General features: G+C 41.0%; 1 protein-coding gene across 1 annotated transcript in view; it reads left to right on the top strand.

Moving 5' to 3' along the window:
• LOC143803981 (uncharacterized) overlaps positions 1-19,206 on the top strand; it is a 521,136-nt gene that overhangs the window by 245,722 nt on the left and 256,208 nt on the right. Inside the window, exons 61-74 of the mRNA XM_077281733.1 lie at positions 121-246; positions 912-1,037; positions 1,473-1,586; positions 2,428-2,561; positions 2,642-2,806; positions 3,207-3,353; positions 3,457-3,584; positions 13,177-13,259; positions 14,655-14,837; positions 15,396-15,536; positions 15,616-15,744; positions 16,333-16,538; positions 16,869-16,947; positions 19,004-19,180. Coding sequence (XP_077137848.1) covers positions 121-246; positions 912-1,037; positions 1,473-1,586; positions 2,428-2,561; positions 2,642-2,806; positions 3,207-3,353; positions 3,457-3,584; positions 13,177-13,259; positions 14,655-14,837; positions 15,396-15,536; positions 15,616-15,744; positions 16,333-16,538; positions 16,869-16,947; positions 19,004-19,180 — 1,938 coding nt within the window. The remainder of the gene's footprint in view (positions 1-120; positions 247-911; positions 1,038-1,472; positions 1,587-2,427; positions 2,562-2,641; positions 2,807-3,206; positions 3,354-3,456; positions 3,585-13,176; positions 13,260-14,654; positions 14,838-15,395; positions 15,537-15,615; positions 15,745-16,332; positions 16,539-16,868; positions 16,948-19,003; positions 19,181-19,206) is intronic.

Raw genomic sequence — 19,206 nt, 5'->3', positions numbered from 1 at the left:
TACATTTATATACATCTTTTGGCAATAACTTATTAGCTTTTCAGATAAAAATTTAAAAAAATAACAACACAATTTATTTTATACATTGTGTTTAATTCAAATTGTTTCATATATTTCCAGATATTGATGAATGTACAAATAATTCCTCTCTGTGTTCTGAAAATGCCACATGTTTTAACTTACCTGGAAACTACAGATGCGATTGTAAACCTGGGTATGAAGAAGATGACAATGTCAACTGCATTGGTAAGTCAATGACTAAAGCTTCTTTCATGTGTTGAGGTGACATTACTATTTTTTTCAACAATTGCTTTGGTTTTTCCAAAAAAAGACACCATGGCTGCGAACAAAGCCCGATTTCTAAGTTAGCAGTATTAAAGGAGTTGCAGAAGCAGTAGTCACACTTTAGTCTTGACACTTTCTTTGCCCCATAATAGGGGCTCATGCAAATGTCTGTGCAAATCTGTCCCAGCGTGAACCGCTAATGCACGGACTGGCTGGGGGTCTCCCATCCTGATCATGACAGCTTCACGTATTTCTAGGAGGCTGTGATGCTCTGCAGCCAGTCTATACATTGCAGTCCAAGATTGGACCGAAATCTACAGACGTCTGCGTGAGCCCTATGATACCAGTATAATAAATGTCACATGGCAGATGGCGATTTTCTTACAGATTTTATATTGGGGCCTAGTAGATACTAGTTACTCCTTTGTCAATATTAGAGAAAAAAAAACTAAGTGTATATTAATATAAGAAGAGAATTTACAAAAATATCTGGATATAAAGAGAGGCAAAAACACAATATCAATTCTATTTGCATCAATGGGAAAGGAGCTTACCCTACTCAGAACTATATAATTTCATTATGATTCAAATATTATGTTTTACTGATGTTGTTTATCGTCTCTTAGATGTCAATGAATGTGTTAATATTACAAGTCCGTGTGCTGCAAATGCCAATTGCACTAATTTACTTGGAAACTTCTCCTGCCTTTGTATACCTGGATATGAAGGTGATGGAAGACTTGAGTGTACTGGTAAGTACTTGATACTTAAGGGTTTTCCCATCTTCAAGATCCTAACCCAATAAGTAGTAGTTGTAATAATAATAATAATAATAATAATAATAATATTAGCAAATGCTTTCTATTAGAAATCCATGGTTACGACAACTAGCAACTAGCTAACTAACTGTTACTTCATCAGTGGACATAACCATGGATACCTAAGGTCTTACAATGCCTGCACTTGAGGAAAGAGACATAGCAAATCAGAAAAACTGTATTGCATTTTTAATTGGAGGTATTTGCTAATATATTATTATTACACCTGCTACATATTGAGATAGGATCTTGGAGATGGGAATACCCCGTTAACTATTGTCACTCTTACATACCTAAATGTTTGCTGGTTACTGCATCTGTTTACTAATTCTAATGTGACATACTAAAAGGTGTTTCAATTTTTTTTAGCAATAACTACCAGCACAGTTTCCACATGGACAACTCCAAGCAATAATGAAACATATTCTACAATCTCCACTACAATAAGCACAACATCAAGCACCCCTGGAGTTGTCAATGCTTGTAAGTAATGATTATGAAGAAACTGTGCATGTCACTAGTCAATATACCTTTTTGGTTTTTACATTTATTTTGTAAGCTTTTCTTTTCATGTAGAGCAGGATGAGGTTTTCATATGACACAATCTATTACATGCTGTCGCTAAATATATGTATTTTTGCTTAAAGGGTTTGTCCAGTCGTAACAACTTATTATCAACTGTCCTGAGAATAGGTGATAACTTATTAAATGGTGGGGGTCCAACCTCTGTGATTAGCACTGATTGGCTGGAAATGTTTATCATTGTTAGAATGTAGCAGCAATGCTCATGCTCAACCACCTCTCCATTCACTCCTTATGGGGGTAATGAGCATTGCACTTGGCTTTTTTTGGCAGCCCAATAGAGAATGAAGGGGGCGGTGATAGGGCATCAAATCTTCTGTTCCTTTTGCCCTATTGGAGATAAAAATTCTTAAATACTCGGACCATCGGACCACTCTATATAAACTTACAGAAAGAGATGACCTATCTTGGAATTTTATGACAAATCACCAGAATATGCCATAATATCATGACAAATGATTGTCTGATCACTGATTTCCTCATCAACTATAACACTAACTAGTTTTTACTGCATCTGAACCTTTTAGTAAAGTGAAGTATGTATTACATTTTTTCTAGAATTATTAAATACACAAACTGATGTGAAATACACATACAGGCTATGGCTATTTCTTTCGATTTTTCAGATATTTGGTTATAACATTTTTTTGCTTTTTATAGAACAGATAAAAGGAAATAATAAAAAATGATCAGGTTATTATTTTTGAATGATATCATAATAAATGTATTTTTTTCACTGCAGCCATTCCCCTTTTCCCATATGGAACAAATACAAGTGATATTAACTATAACCGAAGAACAACAGACTTTACCTCTCCAGTTTTCCAGCCACAAATAGGATTTCCCTTTGGAAACAGTTTAAGAAACTTTGTCTATGTAAGTATAAATGGCTGGGATCAATGCTTTATCTCAGTTACTAGAGGTGGGAAGTTAACCTTAAGATGTATTTTTTACAGTACACAGACAACGGTCTGATTGTGTTCCCGAGATCCAGAAACAGCGTATTCTCATATACTAACCCACCAGTCAGTGGATTTAATGAAAAATATGATTTGGCCTCAATTGCTGCGTTTTGGAGTGATGCAGACTTGTCTAAAGGCGTCGGAACTACTTACTACCAGGTAGGTTTATGACACTGATTAATTGGTGAAGAGAAGTGAAGAATGTAATCCACATAATGTAGAAATATTAGTGATGAGCGAATATACTCGTTACTCGAGATTTCCTGAGCACGCTCCGGTGTCCTCTGAGTATTTTTTAGTGCTCTGAGTTTTAGTTTTTAGCTCCGCAGCTGAATGATTTACATCTGTTAGCCAGCAAAAGTACATGTGGGGGTTGCTAGGCAATCCTCACATGTACTTATGCTGGCAAACAGATGTAAATCATTCAGCTGCGGCAAGAAAAACTAAATCTCCGAGCATTAAAAAATACTTGGAGGACCCCCGAGCGTGCTTGAGAAATCTTGAGTAACGAGTATATTCGCTCATCACTAATAAATATTTAATAATTGTCCCTTATCAGGAATACACCAACAATGACGGAATTGTGATTCCTGAAGTTGAGAACATCATTAGCAGAAACTTAAAGATTTCATACACAGCTCAGTGGACATTGAAGATCACCTGGGAGAATGTTCCTGCGTATCCAGCAAAGGAAAATGATAACAGGGTGAGAAGAAAAGCCTAATTATAGAACAGAACCTATAAGAACAAACCATTGTGGTGCCCTGTACATTTCTGTATAATAACATTAAGTATTCTTTCATTATAAGACCAACACATACCAGGCTGTGCTGACCACTGATGGATTCCAGGCCTTTGTTCTTGTTCTGTTTAAAGATGGTGGAATGAATTGGGATCAATTAATTCGTTACCCAAGACCTCTAATTGGCTTTTGCAGGTAAGATTACTATTTTTGGCTCTGACTATGTAAATTGTCTCTTCAGAGATGAAAAGGACTTGAACTCTAGTGCCTCCTATTGGTAGTAGCAATCCCTAAAGTCAATATTGATCCTTTAACGATTCTTGCCATATGACTTAAGGTACCTTCACACTAAACGACTTTGCAATGATAACGATAGCGATCCGTGACATTGCAGCGTCCTGGATAGCGATATCGTTGTGTTTGACACGCAGCAGCGATCTGGATCCTGCTGTGATACCGCTGGTCGTTGCTGAAAGTCCAGAACTTTATTTGGTCGTCAGATCGCCGTGTATCGTTGTGTTTGACAGCAAAAGCAACAATGCCAGAGATGTTTTACAATGGTAACCAGGGTAAATATCGGGTTACTAAGCGCAGGGCCGCGCTTAGTAACCCGATATTTACCCTGGTTACCATTGTAAAAGTAAAAAAAAAACACTACATACTCACCCTCTGATGTCTGTCACGTCCTCCGGCGTCCGCGCTGCTGCTCAGAGCTTCCTGCACTGACTGTGTCAGTGCCGGCCGTAAAGCAAAGCACAGCGGTGACGTCACCGCTGTGCTTAGGGCCGGCGCTTACACAGTGCAGGGAAGTTGAAGGCGAGGGACACGACAGACATGGCAATGTAAGTATGTAGTGTTTGGTTTTTTTTACATTTACACTGGTAACCAGGGTAAACATCAGATTACTGAGCGCGGCCCTGCGCTTAGTAACCCGATGTTTACCATGGTTACCCGGGGACTTCGGCAACGTTGGTCGCTGGAGAGCTGTCTGTGTGACAGCTCTCCAGCGACCACACAGCGACGCTGCAGCGATCGCCATCGTTGTCGATATCGCTGCAGCGTCGCTTAGTGTGAAGGTACCTTTAGGTTGATATTGACTTTTAGGGTTGCTACTTGCAATAGGTATCACTAGAGTTCAAGTCTTCTTCATCTCTAAAGAGTCAATTTGCAGATTTAATTTCCCAGAGGAGCATTGTCATGAATCCCCAATGGCTAGGGATAGCACAGGACAAGCAAAGTATATCAAATATCGGACGAGCTCTAGGGTGATGGAACCTGGGCTGACCGCTGCCCTACGCCTGACAAACGCAACTAGAGATAGCCAGGGAGCGTGCCTACGTTGGTTCTAGACGCCACGCACCAGCCTAAGAGCTAACTAGTACTGCAGAGAAAACAAGACCTCACTTGCCTCCAGAGGAATTAACCCCAAAGGTATAGTTGCCCCCCACATGTATTGACGGTGAAATGAGAGGAAAGCACACACATAGAGATGATGTATATAGCTTTAGCAAATAGAGGCCCGCTGAAAACTAGAAAGCAGAATGATACAAAAGGGGACTGAGCGGTCAGCAAAAAACCCTAATCAAAAAAACCATCCTGAGATTACAAGAACCCATGTGCCAACTCATGGCACATGGGGAGAACCTCAGTCCACTAGAGCAACCAGCTAGCATAGAGACATTCTAAGCAAGCTGGACCAAAAACCAAACAACTGAAAATCAGCACTTAGCTTATCCTGAAAGATCTGGGAGCAGGTAGGCAGGAACCAAACAGAGCACATCTGAACACATTGATAGCCGGCAAGGGAAATGACAGAAAGGCCAGGTAAAATAGGAAACACCCAGCCTCTGATGGACAGGTGGAAACCAAAGGCCGCAACCCACCAAAGTCACCCAGTACCAGCAGTAACCACCAGAGGGAGCCCAAAAACAGAATCCACAACAGTACCCCCCCCTTGAGGAGGGGTCACCGAACCCTCACGAGAACCCCCAGGGCGATCAGGGTGAGCTCTATGGAAGGCGCGGACCAAATCAGTCGCGTGAACATTGGAGGCGACCACCCAGGAATTATCCTCCTGACCATAACCCTTCCACTTAACCAAATACTGGAGTTTGCGTCTGGAAACACGAGAATCCAAGACCTTTTCAACAACATACTCCAATTCTCCCTCCACCAGCACCGGAGCAGGAGGCTCGACCGAAGGAACAACGGGCACCTCATACCTCCGCAACAACGACCGATGGAACACATTATGAATAGCAAACGATGCTGGGAGATCCAAACGAAAAGATACAGGGTTAAGAATCTCCGAGATCCTATAAGGACCGATGAACCGAGGCTTGAACTTAGGAGAAGAGACCTTCATAGGGACAAAACAAGAAGACAACCACACCAAGTCCCCAACAAGAAGTCGGGGACCCATGCGTCGACGGCGATTAGCAAACTGCTGAGTCTTCTCCTGAGATAACTTCAAATTGTCCACCACCTGATTCCAAATCTGATGTAGCCTGTCCACCACCACGTCCACTCCAGGACAATCCGAAGATTCCCCCTGACCAGAGGAAAAACGAGGATGAAACCCCGAATTACAAAAAAAAGGAGAGACCAACGTGGCAGAACTAGCCCGATTATTAAGAGCAAATTCGGCCAGTGGCAAAAAAGCAACCCAGTCATCCTGATCAGCAGAAACAAAACACCTCAAATAAGTTTCCAAGGTCTGATTAGTTCACTCCGTCTGGCCATTAGTCTGAGGATGGAATGCAGACGAGAAAGACAAATCAATGCCCATCTTGGCACAAAACGTCCGCCAAAATCTAGACACAAACTGGGATCCCCTGTCAGAAACGATATTCTCCGGAATCCCATGCAAACGAACCACGTTCTGAAAAAACAAAGGAACCAACTCAGAGGAGGAGGGTAACTTAGGCAAGGGCACCAAATGAACCATCTTAGAAAAGCGGTCACACACAACCCAGATAGCGGACATTTTCTGTGAAACCGGGAGATCAGAAATAAAATCCATGGAAATGTGCATCCAAGGCCTCTTCGGGATGGGCAAAGATAACAACAACCCACTAGCCCGTGAACAGCAAGGCTTAGCTCGAGCACACACTTCACAAGACTGCACAAAGGTACGCACATCCCTAGACAAGGAAGGCCACCAAAAAGACCTGGCCACCAAATCTCTTGTACCAAATATTCCAGGATGACCAGCCAACACAGAAGAATGGACCTCGGAGATGACTCTACTAGTCCAATCATCCGGAACAAACAGTCTTTCTGGTGGACATCGATCCGGTTTATCCACCTGAAACTCCTGCAATGCGCGTCGCAAGTCTGGGGATACGGCGGACAAAATTACCCCATCCCTAAGGATACCAGCAGGCCCAGTGTCTCCAGGAGAGTCAGGCACAAAACTCCTGGAAAGAGCATCTGCCTTCACATTCTTTGAACCTGGCAGGTATGAAACCACGAAATTGAAACGAGAAAAAAAATAATGACCAACGAGCCTGTCTAGGATTCAAACGCCTGGCAGACTCAAGGTAAATGAGATTCTTGTGATCAGTCAAGACCACCACGCGATGTTTAGCACCCTCAAGCCAATGACGCCACTCCTCAAATGCCCACTTCATGGCCAAAAGCTCCCGATTACCCACATCATAATTGCGCTCGGCGGGCGAGAATTTTCAAGAGAAGAAAGCACATGGCTTCGTCACCGAGCCATTAGAACTTCTCTGTGACAAAACCGCCCCCGCTCCAATCTCGGAAGCATCAACCTCCACCTGAAAAGGAAGTGAAACATCTGGTTGACACAACACAGGAGCAGAAGAAAACCGGCGCTTAAGTTCCCGAAAGGCCTCCACGGCCGCAGGAGACCAATCAGCAACATCAGCACCCTTTTTAGTCAAATCAGTCAAAGGTTTAACAATACTGGAAAAATTAGCAATGAACCGACGATAAAAATTAGCAAACCCCAAGAACTTCTGAAGGCTCTTAACAGATGTAGGTTGTGTCCAGTCACAAATAGCCTGAACCTTAACGGGATCCATCTCAATAGTAGAAGGAGAAAAAATGTACCCCAAAAAAGAAATCTTCTGGACTCCGAAGAGACACTTTGAGCCCTTCACAAACAGAGAATTGGCCCGCAAAACCTGAAACACCTTCCTGACCTGTAGAACATGAGACTCCCAGTCATCAGAAAACACCAAAATATCATCCAAATACACAATCATAAACTTATCCAGATATTCACGGAAAATATTGTGCATAAAGGACTGAAAGACTGACGGAGCATTGGAGAGTCCAAAAGGCATTACCAAATACTCAAAATGGCCCTCAGGCGTATTAAATGCGGTTTTCCACTCATCACCCTGTTTTATCCGCACCAGATTATACGCACCACGAAGATCTATTTTAGTGAACCACCTAGCCCCCTTAATGCGAGCAAACAAATCAGTAAATAATGGCAATGGATACTGGTATTTGACTGTAATCTTATTCAGAAGGCGATAATCTATACAAGGCCTCAGGGAACCATCTTTTTTTGCCACGAAAAAAAAACCTGCTCCCAGAGGAGACGAAGATGGACGAATATGTCCCTTTTCCAAGGACTCCTTAATATAATTCCGCATAGCAGTATGCTCTGGCAGTGACAGATTAAATAAACGACCCTTAGGGAACTTACTGCCAGGAATCAATTCTATAGCACAGTCACACTCTCTATGAGGAGGGAGCGAATTGAGCTTAGGCTCCTCAAAAACATCCTTATAATCTGACAAAAACGCAGGGATCTCCGAAGGAGTCGATGAAGCGATAGAAATCGGAGGTGCCTCATCATGAACCCCCTGACATCCCCAGCTTAGCACAGACATTGTTTTCCAGTCCAGGACAGGATTATGAGTTTGTAACCATGGCAGACCAAGCACTAGTACATCATGTAAATTATACAGTACAAGGAAGCGAATCACCTCCTGATGAACGGGAGTCATGCGCATGGTCACTTGTGTCCAATACTGCGGTTTATTCATAGCCAATGGTGTAGAATCAATTCCCTTCAGAGGAATAGGAACTTCCAGAGGCTCTAGACTAAAACCGCAGCGTTTAGCAAATGACCAATCCATAAGACTCAGGGCAGCGCCTGAATCCACATAGGCATCGACGGAAATGGAAGACAGTGAAAAAATCAGAGTCACAGACAAAATGAACTTAGACTGCAGAGTATCAATGGCAAAAGATTTATCAACCCTTTTTGTGCGTTTAGAGCATGCTGATATAACATGAGCTGAATCACCACAATAAAAACACAAACCATTTTTCCGCCTATAATTTTGCCGTTCACTTCTGGACTGAATTCTATCACATTGCATAGTCTCAGGTGCCTGTTCAGAAGACACCGCCAACTGGTGCACGGGTTTGCGCTCCCGTAAACGCCAATCAATCTGAATGGCCATAGCCATAGACTCATTCAGACCTGTAGGCGCAGGGAACCCCACCATAATATCCTTAATGGCCTCAGAAAGACCATTTCTGAAGTTTGCAGCCAGGGCGCACTCATTCCACTGAGTAAGCACCGACCATTTCCGAAATTTCTGACAATATATTTCCGCTTCATCATGCCCCTGAGAGAGGGCTAATAAAGCCTTTTCAGCCTGAATCTCTAGGTTAGGTTCCTCATAGAGCAATCCCAATGCCAGAAAAAACGCATCCACACTGAGCAACGCAGGATCCCCTGGTGCCAATGCAAATGCCCAACTCTGAGGGTCGCCCCGTAGGAACGATATAACAATCTTGACCTGTTGAGCAGGGTCTCCAGAGGAGCGAGATTTCAAAGAGAGAAACAATTTACAATTGTTCCTGAAATTCAGGAAGGTAGATCTATCTCCAGAAAAAAACTCTGGAATAGGAATTCTAGGTTCAGACATGGGAGTGTGAACAACGAAATCCTGTATGTTTTGAACCTTTGCCGCAAGATTACTCAGGCTGGAAGCCAAACTCTGGACATCCATGATAAACAGCTAAGATCAGAGCCATTCAAGGGTTAAGAGGAGGTAAGAAGCAGCTAGACAGCAATTAAGGGCTAGGCAGCAAAACTCTGAAGGAAAAAAAAAAAAAATTTTCCTTGAACACTTCTTTTCCTCCTGCTTCAGCCCAAACAATTAACACTTTGTGGGCCGGCTATACTGTCATGAATCCCCAATGGCTAGGGATAGCACAGGACAAGCAAAGTATAACAAATATCGGACGAGCTCTAGGGTGATGGAACCTGGGCTGACCGCTGCCCTACGCCTGACAAACGCAACTAGAGATAGCCAGGGAGCGTGCCTACGTTGGTTCTAGATGCCACGCACCAGCCTAAGAGCTAACTAGTACTGCAGAGAAAACAAGACCTCACTTGCCTCCAGAGGAATTAACCCCAAAGGTATAGTTGCCCCCCACATGTATTGACGGTGAAATGAGAGGAAGGCACACACATAGAGATGATGTTTATAGCTTTAGCAAATAGAGGCCTGCTGAAAACTAGAAAGCAGAATGATACAAAAGGGGACTGAGCGGTCAGCAAAAAACCCTAATCAAAAAAACCATCCTGAGATTACAAGAACCCATGTGCCAACTCATGGCACATGGGGAGAACCTCAGTCCACTAGAGCAACCAGCTAGCATAGAGACATTCTAAGCAAGCTGGACCAAAAACCAAACAACTGAAAATCAGCACTTAGCTTATCCTGAAAGATCTGGGAGCAGGTAGGCAGGAACCAAACAGAGCACATCTGAACACATTGATAGCCGGCAAGGGAAATGACAGAAAGGCCAGGTAAAATAGGAAACACCCAGCCTCTGATGGACAGGTGGAAACCAAAGGCCGCAACCCACCAAAGTCACCCAGTACCAGCAGTAACCACCAGAGGGAGCCCACCAACAGAATCCACAACAGAGCATTGCATGGCTTATAAGCCTCTGTACACTGGCATACCAGACATGTCACTCTACACATGGAGAAACGTTACCCCTTAGATTTTGGCTCAGACTTGAGGTTTCAAAGTGGAATGATCAGACCTCAAGTAATATTAGTAATAGCAAGTGCCTATAAGAATAGTGTGTATATCCTTAGCAGCTAATGGGATTTCATCTGTGATGTGAAATAAGCGTAAAGGCAAGTGTCTGATTACGGTTCTCTGCTACTTGAAATTTTCTTTGTTCATTGTACTTTATATTTAATTAATTAGCCTGGACTACAATCTGATACATTACCGGTGGGTGGTATGACCGTGATCAGACCCAGAGGTGAAGGGGGCCTGCACGTTACCACCTTCAGTTTCAACTGTATTTGCATCCTCTGGACGCTGATACAGATACATATTATAAATGCTTCCCCTCCCCCTCTACTCTGTGTGGCAAAGCTCATATTATCAACCTCCATCCCCTCTGCTATGGTCCTGAGTCTAATATATTCCCAGCCATCAGTATTAAGCATGTAAATGTGGAAATGAAAAATATATTTTTGTACCACGTTTGCCAGTAGATAGTAGAATATTAAAATCTGAGAGTCCTCAGTGGTTGATACATTTTAATGTCTAACTGAAAATATGGTAACAAATACAAGCTACCCATTCTACTCAGGTCTCTTCATCAGACATACAGAATAGCACATAATCTGAAGCATCACATGTTTATACACAACAGGAGATAGAATAGTGCAGTAATATGACAAGTGAGGTGAAGCAGAACTGTCAATGTGGGATGGGAAGAAAACAGCTTTGGCGGAAATATTGGAGTAGTTCATAGACAAGAAGTGTGAAAGTGTTATTGTCCAATGATTGAGGTCTGGTCCAGGGTTGTGATGCCCCCAAAAGGTCTTTCTGAGACCACCAATGTGTTTGTCTTAATCAGTAGGGTTGTAACATATCCAATTGTATATGATGGCCTCACTGTAGATAATAAGGTTTTTTATGTGTTTGAGATGAAAACTGTCTGAGCATTGGTTTCTAAGACAGCAATGGCATACAAGGGTCAGTGTGAATGACACACCTCAGCTATGCTCACAATACATGCATACACTCATATGCTACCTATATACTATACACACACATGCATACACACGAGAAAGCACTCACATAATCACACACACAGCTTTGCTGTATGCACATTGCCTGCTATCACACCTCTGCGATCTACATTTTTCACACACAGCTCTGCTATGCTAAGAGCAGGACATGCAGTCACACCTTGGCTGCCTATATCTTAGGCAAATTTCACTCGTCCAAAATTCACAGTCTCAACCAGCCGCGAGTATCCTTCCCCGAACGCAGCAACGTCATATATGCTCCTATGAAGTATTTGGAATGCTGGGGCAAGGACACTCACAGCGGGTCCAGAAATCACTGTCCAGACTTGGACTATGAATGTTGAATGTGTAAAGGCGTCCTTATCGCTCTGTTGTCTATTTATTGCAAATATGGCTCACACTATGCACACACTGATGACATCTAAGGTAGAAGAAGAGAATACTGTAATCTGTATGTGTCCACAGCACAGCTGTGCTGGCAACATGTAAACAGCAGAGCTATACACTCACCGGCCACTTTATTAGGTACACCATGCTAGTAACGGGTTGGACCCCCTTTTGCCTTCAGAACTGCCTCAATTCTTCGTGGCATAGATTCAACAAGGTGCTGGAAGCATTCCTCAGAGATTTTGGTCCATATTGACATGATGGCATCACACAGTTGCCGCAGATTTGTCGGCTGCACATCCCAAAGATGCTCCATACAAGGCAGGATGGATCCATGCTTTCATGTTGTTTATGCCAAATTCTGACCCTACCATCCGAATGTCGCAGCAGAAATCGAGACTCATCAGACCAAGCAACGTTTTTCCAATCTTCTACTGTCCAATTTCGATGAGCTTGGACAAATTGTAGCCTCAGTTTCCTGTTCTTAGCTGAAAGGAGTGGTACCCGGTGTGGTCTTCTGCTGCTGTAGCCCATCTGCCTCAAAGTTCGACGCACTGTGCGTTTAGAGATGCTCTTAGGCCTACCTTGGTTGTAACGGGTGGCGATTTGAGTCACTGTTGCCTTTCTATCAGCTCGAACCAGTCTGCCCATTCTCCTCTGACCTCTGGCATCAACAAGGCATTTCCGCCCACAGAACTGCCGCTCACTGGATTTTTTTTCTTTTTCGGACCATTCTCTGTAAACCCTAGAGATGGTTGTGCGTGAAAATCCCAGTAGATCAGCAGTTTCTGAAATACTCAGACCAGCCCTTCTGGCACCAACAACCATGCCACGTTCAAAGGCACTCAAATCACCTTTCTTCCCCATACTGATGCTCGGTTTGAACTGCAGGAGATTGTCTTGACCATGTCTACATGCCTAAATGCACTGAGTTGCCGCCATGTGATTGGCTGACTAGAAATTAAGTGTTAACAAGAAGTTGGACAGGTGTACCTAATAAAGTGGCCGGTGAGTGTATGTACATATAAAAATTATTTACCCTGATGCCCATAATATTGTAATAATTCATGGCGATGATAGTTTTCCTTAACTCCCTTAAATCTTCTTTCATATTTTATCAGTTTACCTATAGAAACACATTTTGTTATGCTCTTGCCTTTATGTGGATTCTAGATGGCACATTTAATACTGTTACTGCTCTCAATATAACACTAAATAATCCACAGCTCATAGCTGCCTTTCTATTCCTGGATATAAGGATTTGTTGGATTGCTGATAATTGATTTTTCAAGAACATGATTTGGCAAGAAACTAACAGATTATTTTTTTAATGGTCAGTGGGAACAAGGATACATTTTTCAAGAATGATGACATCGCTGTGAATATACACCGTCCCAACCTCTATATTGGAAACAATGCTGGTATGTGTCTGATTTCTTTATATAAAAAAAATCATACTGGCAAACATTTATAAATGAAGTAAATGAGAGAAGAAAAAGTGGCACTCACCCTTCTGTGCAGTATAAATGTACCGTTACACTAAACGACTTACCAACGATGACAGCGGGTGATCCAGCGACGAAATAAAGTTCTGGACTTCTAGCTCCGACCAGCGGTATCACAGCGGGATCAAGATCGCTGCTGCGTGTCAAACACAACGAGATCGCTATCCAGGACGCTGCAACGTCACGGATCGTCGTCGTTCTCGCTGCAAAGTCGCTTAGTGTGAAGGTACCTTAAGTGTTGTCCTTTATTTGCGATTAGCAGATTAGAGACATTTTCTGCGGCTGCTGGTGAGGAGAGGGGTGCGTTCACTCCCCGCACCCCTCTCCTCACCAGCCGTCGCAGAAAATGTCTGTAATCTGCTAATCGCAAATAAAGGACAACACTTATACTGCACAGAAGGGTGAGTGCCACTTTTTCTTCTCTCATTTACTTCATGGACTTTCTATTTTATAAATTGTGCACCACCCGTGTCAGTAGCTAACCTCTGAACGTCCTGATCTACAAAGGATCGAGTATACCTATATATCTCTATGTGAACTACAGCATTCAGTGCCGTTCACACCCATCTTTCTCTTGAAGCGCTTGGAAACATTTATAAATGCTCGATCTTAAAATAACTTTAGCTAGTTTTTTACTTTTGTTTCTTTTTTATGCAGTTTGCTTTAAGTGAGTCACTTACAACATATTTTCATTTTTTTAAATTACAATTAAAACAGATATTAAAAAATGTATGACAAAAATGTTCACTTGTGCACACTTGTTTTGGGCACCAAAAATGCAACTTTTTAAGTTTTCACTTTGCTCTTGCCACTTTTTTAAAAGTGGACGAGGCTTAACAGCATTAGGCATGGCCTCCCACAGCTTAAAATATTTACTAAAATGTACACCAGAAAATGGTGTAAATTACAGGACAGCCCTTTTCTGGTGTAGATTTGCTCTGAGGAGCACTGATAAGTGTAAATGTCTTAATAAATGGATAAAAATTGCAAGGTGCTTCTAATAACAAAGTAACAAATTCCTCCAATTTCGAAAACCAAAGGGATTTATATTTCAGTAGTTTAGTGTGTGTGGCCTAAAGATAACCAACGGCCACTGAAGCCTATCAGAGGTAGCTGGTTTCCTTGGCAAGGAGCGCATGCGTGCACATTCTTTGCTTTAGAGGGATCGCAAGCCGTGCCCTGAAAAACTGTCAGTATTACTGGAGATAAGGTACAAACTAAAGATTTGTAAATTGCTGACATTTTGCTTGTTCGTTGCTACATTGTTCTAAATCTACTGCTTCTGCATTATTTCCTTTTTTACTTTTGCAGACAGGAGAGGACTCTGGATTTACCAGCTGAATAATTCCACAGTGGAGAACAGTCGTATGAAATGTCTCAACTGGTTCAACAATCAACATGAAAATCCCTCACAGTGGAATTCTGGTTTGCTTTCATGCCCCTGTTTATTCCAGCAGGCGCAGGCTGATTCCCGCTACAGACAAACAAAAGCAGGTAAAGACGCTGAGCCTTATTCCTTATAAATGGGGTTCACCTAAACAGAAATGGGGACATTCATGGTGACTACTGCTAGGCTGTTGTCCATAATTGTGATAATACAGTGCCTATCCCAAATTTTGAGAGGCAGCCCAAGCAAGGAACAATTGAGTCTAGTCTTCCTCAAAGTTTTGTATTAAGCCGAATCTGAGCAGACAGGAGAAATAATGAGAAAAGATTATTAGCATTGCTAATCATAAATGAACTGTTTTGCATTCATTTTGTTATATTCATTTTCTTTGATGTTCTTTTTGTACTTCATCTTCTTATCAGTATTATTGTAATATACAGCTTCTAGCAATGTTCATCTGTTGTGGATTTCACAAAATCTTCATTATTGCCACAAATTATGCACTAAAAAGACAGAAATTAGGTACATTGATCTTTAGCGGACCAAAGGCACATACCAAACCACAGCAGTAATCATCTGCAGATTTCTGTGGCAGCTTATTTTCTATTTGCAATCTATCTGTATTTTGCAATGATTTCTTATATATATATATCTTTTACTTTCAGGAGAGTCAAGCTATATTAAACTTTTCCGCAGCACGTCTCCTAACTGGTATTATGCAGGTGTGAGATGTGTATACTACCGCAAGAATCAGTTCTTGGAGGGTTTCCAGGAACGGACATGGACTTTTCATTCATCGAGCAATAGTGAGTGAGAAGATTTATTATAAAACAACAACACTACTTGTAAGAAAGATGCAATGAAATTAATTTGTTTATTTCCTAGATGTGCAAGATGCAGAACTTCAGGCATACGACTGGTGCTGCAATGATGTAGATGATCTTCAGTTCTGCACTATGTACAAGCAGAAGAGACCACCAATTAAATGTCTAGACTACAGGCCACCAAGGCCAGGTAAATTAGATACAAACCCACGATTAATATAGTCTAATGCAGGGTGGGTAACAAATTTTTCTGAGGAGCCACATGAGGGACCATGACTGTTGTGGAGGGCCGAATCAATAAGCTGAAATTAATTCTACTCAATATTAATATTTAAAATACAAATTTTAATTATTATTTATATTCAGAAATTAATTGTTCAGTTAATATTGATCAGAATTAAGTATGCTGACATCCCCCTATATACCAGATGAGCACCCAGTCATAGACTACTCTAGTGAAATCACCACTTTTGATGCAAACCCAATAACATCACGCTATCACGTGGAAGTGTGGACAGTGGTAGCAGGGAACCTAAGCAATGGCGGTGAGGGTATGATGATGAATGGTAACATTTTACTAATTTATATAGCTTTTTTTTTACTGTTGAATTACAACATTTATTTAACTATCCAGTTTGAAAACATTTAAATACATTTTATTAACCAAAATTGTAAGAATTTTTTAAGAAATAAGGTTTGTGGAGAGGTTTTCATCATTAATAAATGCAACGCTGAAACTACAAAAATATGTATACAGTTTATTAATTCTTTGTTACAGGATGGATGTTTGGAGATCCTCACATTACGACTCTAGATGGGTTATCCTACACATTCAATGGACTTGGAGATTTCCTTCTCCTTAATGCATCGGACTCAGACATCTCTTTAGTTCTACAAGGTCGAACAGTGCAGACTGAACAAGCGAATGCCACCAACTTCCAGGCCTTTGCAGTGCAATACACATCAAGCAATGCTAGTGTTAAAGTGAGTATTAGAGTAATTATGAGAATAAATGTTGGGTAAAATATTAGGTTTTCTAAGGTGTTAAACCATCATGTCTGCCGTCACATTGTGTTTTACTATGTGTCATCTCTTTCTCCTTGTCTTGATGTTGTAATGGTTTTGCTTGTTGACTTCTGTTCACACCTATTGTTGATGTCATCATAGACATTTCACATATCTGTGTGATACATCTCTATTAATGATAGATAAAGCACCATGAAATAAAAACATGAGAATACCAGTACTGTGTTTTGCTCATTGCCATTATTTTAGAGCATAACATCATTTATTTTTCATTTTAACTTCTCATAGGTGGAGTGGTATCTGGGTAATTCGAACAATATAAATGTTTTTCTTGATGGTCAGGATGTGTTATTCAGTTATTCAGAAGGTAAGTAAATATATACTAGGTCTAGGAAATTACTTATTACTTTGCCTTTGCACACACTAGCACCAAATGTAGAAACAGAGGCAGATGTAATTCCTCTTTCATTCGCTCACCTTCTAAGAATTGCACCATGTGAACAGTAGATTTGTGAAAATCAATTGCCCTTAGAAATTAGTGTATCTGTCTCTTCTTGAACCTGCATAGGACAATGCAGACTTAAAAATTGGCATTTTATGATATGATCAAAATGAATAGTTAGCAGTGTTGCAACTTAGAAATTATTGATGACTTAAAGGGATGTCCCATCGTAGACATCAGGTCATACATGTCATAGGTGGACAATCCACGGCTCCCCCCGATTCCAAGCGAGACAGCGACATGAACATTTTTCTCTCATCATTTATGAGTTGAACATATTTGATATTAAATATAGGTTGAACATGAACATATATAGTAAATGGTAAGATGGAAAGCATTTGCATCAATAATTTTTGTGTTGACTATAAAAAGCATTCACTTTTAATTGTAAAATTTTCAATTAGTCACCACATTTACTTATAGTTTCTTACAATGCAGCTTATGGTACAATTCATAAATGTTATTTTAATTGTTCAAGGTAAAAATGGAAAAAGCTTCTTTGAAAAAATAATCAATTCCATCATTAAAAAAATCTTTATTGTTGTTTTCCTAACAGTTGTTTTCATACTCTATAAAAATGATGTGTTTAACCCCTTTCTGCCATCGGACGGAATAGTTCGTCCAATGGCAGAACCTCTGCTTTGATGCAGGCTCCGGCGGTGAGCCCGCATCAAAGCCAAGACATGTCAGCTGTTTTGAACATTAACTATTTTTGAACTATTAACTAGTTAAATGCCGCTGTCAAACTCTGACAGCGGCTTTTAACAAACGCTTCCGGCCATTTGGCCGGAAATGCGTGCACCGCTGACCACCGTTACATGATTGAGGGTCAGTGGTGCATCGACATAGCAACCTGAGGTCTCCTGCAGGCATCTATGGTTGTTGATGCCAGATTGCTGTGAGCACCACCCTGTGGTTGGCGCTCATAACAATGCTGTAATTCAGCTACATACGGGCAATCTGAGCATTGCCCCAATGTAGCAGAGCTGATTCTGCTATGCCAGCTTCTAGCCTCCCATGCAGGCTATTGAAGCATGGCAAAAGTAAAAAAAAAAGTTTTCAAAAATATGAAAAAATAAAAAAAACATAAAAGTTCAGATCACCCCCCTTTCACCCCATTCAAAATAAAATAATAAAAAAATAAAAAATAAACATATTTGGTATTGCCATGTTCAGAATTGCCAGATCTATCAATAAAAAAAAAGAATTAACCCGATCGCTAAACGGCGTAGTGAGAAAAAAATTAAAAACGCCAGAATTAGGATTTTTTTGTCGCCGCTGCATTGCATTAAAATGTAATAACGGGTGATCAAAAGAACAATTTCTGCACCAAAATGGTATCATTAAAAACATCAGCTCGGCACGCAAAAAATATGCCCTCATTCAACCCGAGATCACAAAAATGGAGACGCTACGGATCTTGGAAAATTGTGCAATTTTTTTTTTTTTACCAAAGTTTGGAATTTTTTTTTTACCACAAAGATAAAAAAGAACCTTCACATGTTTGGTGTCTATGAACTCGTAATGACCTGGAGAATCATAATTGCAGGTCAGGTTTTGCATTTAATGAACCTAGCAATAAAGCCAAGCAAAAAACAAGCGTGGGATTGCACTTTTTATGCAATTTCACCGCACCTGGAATTTTTATCCCGTTTTCAAATACACGACATGGTAAAACCAATAGTGTAGTTTAAAAGTATAACTCGCAAAAAATCAGCCCTCACATGGCTATATTGATGGAAAAATAAAAAGTTATGGCTCTGGGAAGGAGGGGAGTGAAAAACGAAAACGCTAAATAAAAAAGCTCCAGTCATTAAGGTCTTAACAAGAAAATAAGTACAGTATAATAAATAAAACGAACGTTTATGGACCAGGAAGCAATAACTTATAATCAATTTTGTAAATTCTCTTTAATTTCTAGATATGGAAGCCTATATAAATGACACCAATTCTGCCGTCTTCTTCAAAAACGATAGTTCAACGATCACTGCAACCTTCCAAGGTTCTCTGTCTGTACAAGTGTCGGCCCAATCTAATATGCTGACTGCTGTAACCAGTCTTCCCAGTAGCTTCTTGAACAATACCAAGGGACTTTTGGGTAAGCGCGTGTCTTTTAGTTCTGTA

This window comes from Ranitomeya variabilis, chromosome 2 (genome assembly GCF_051348905.1).
Source record: "Ranitomeya variabilis isolate aRanVar5 chromosome 2, aRanVar5.hap1, whole genome shotgun sequence".
NCBI lineage: Eukaryota > Metazoa > Chordata > Amphibia > Anura > Dendrobatidae > Ranitomeya > Ranitomeya variabilis.
Note: the sequence above shows the minus strand (reverse complement) of the source record. Positions and strands in the feature narration are given on the sequence as shown.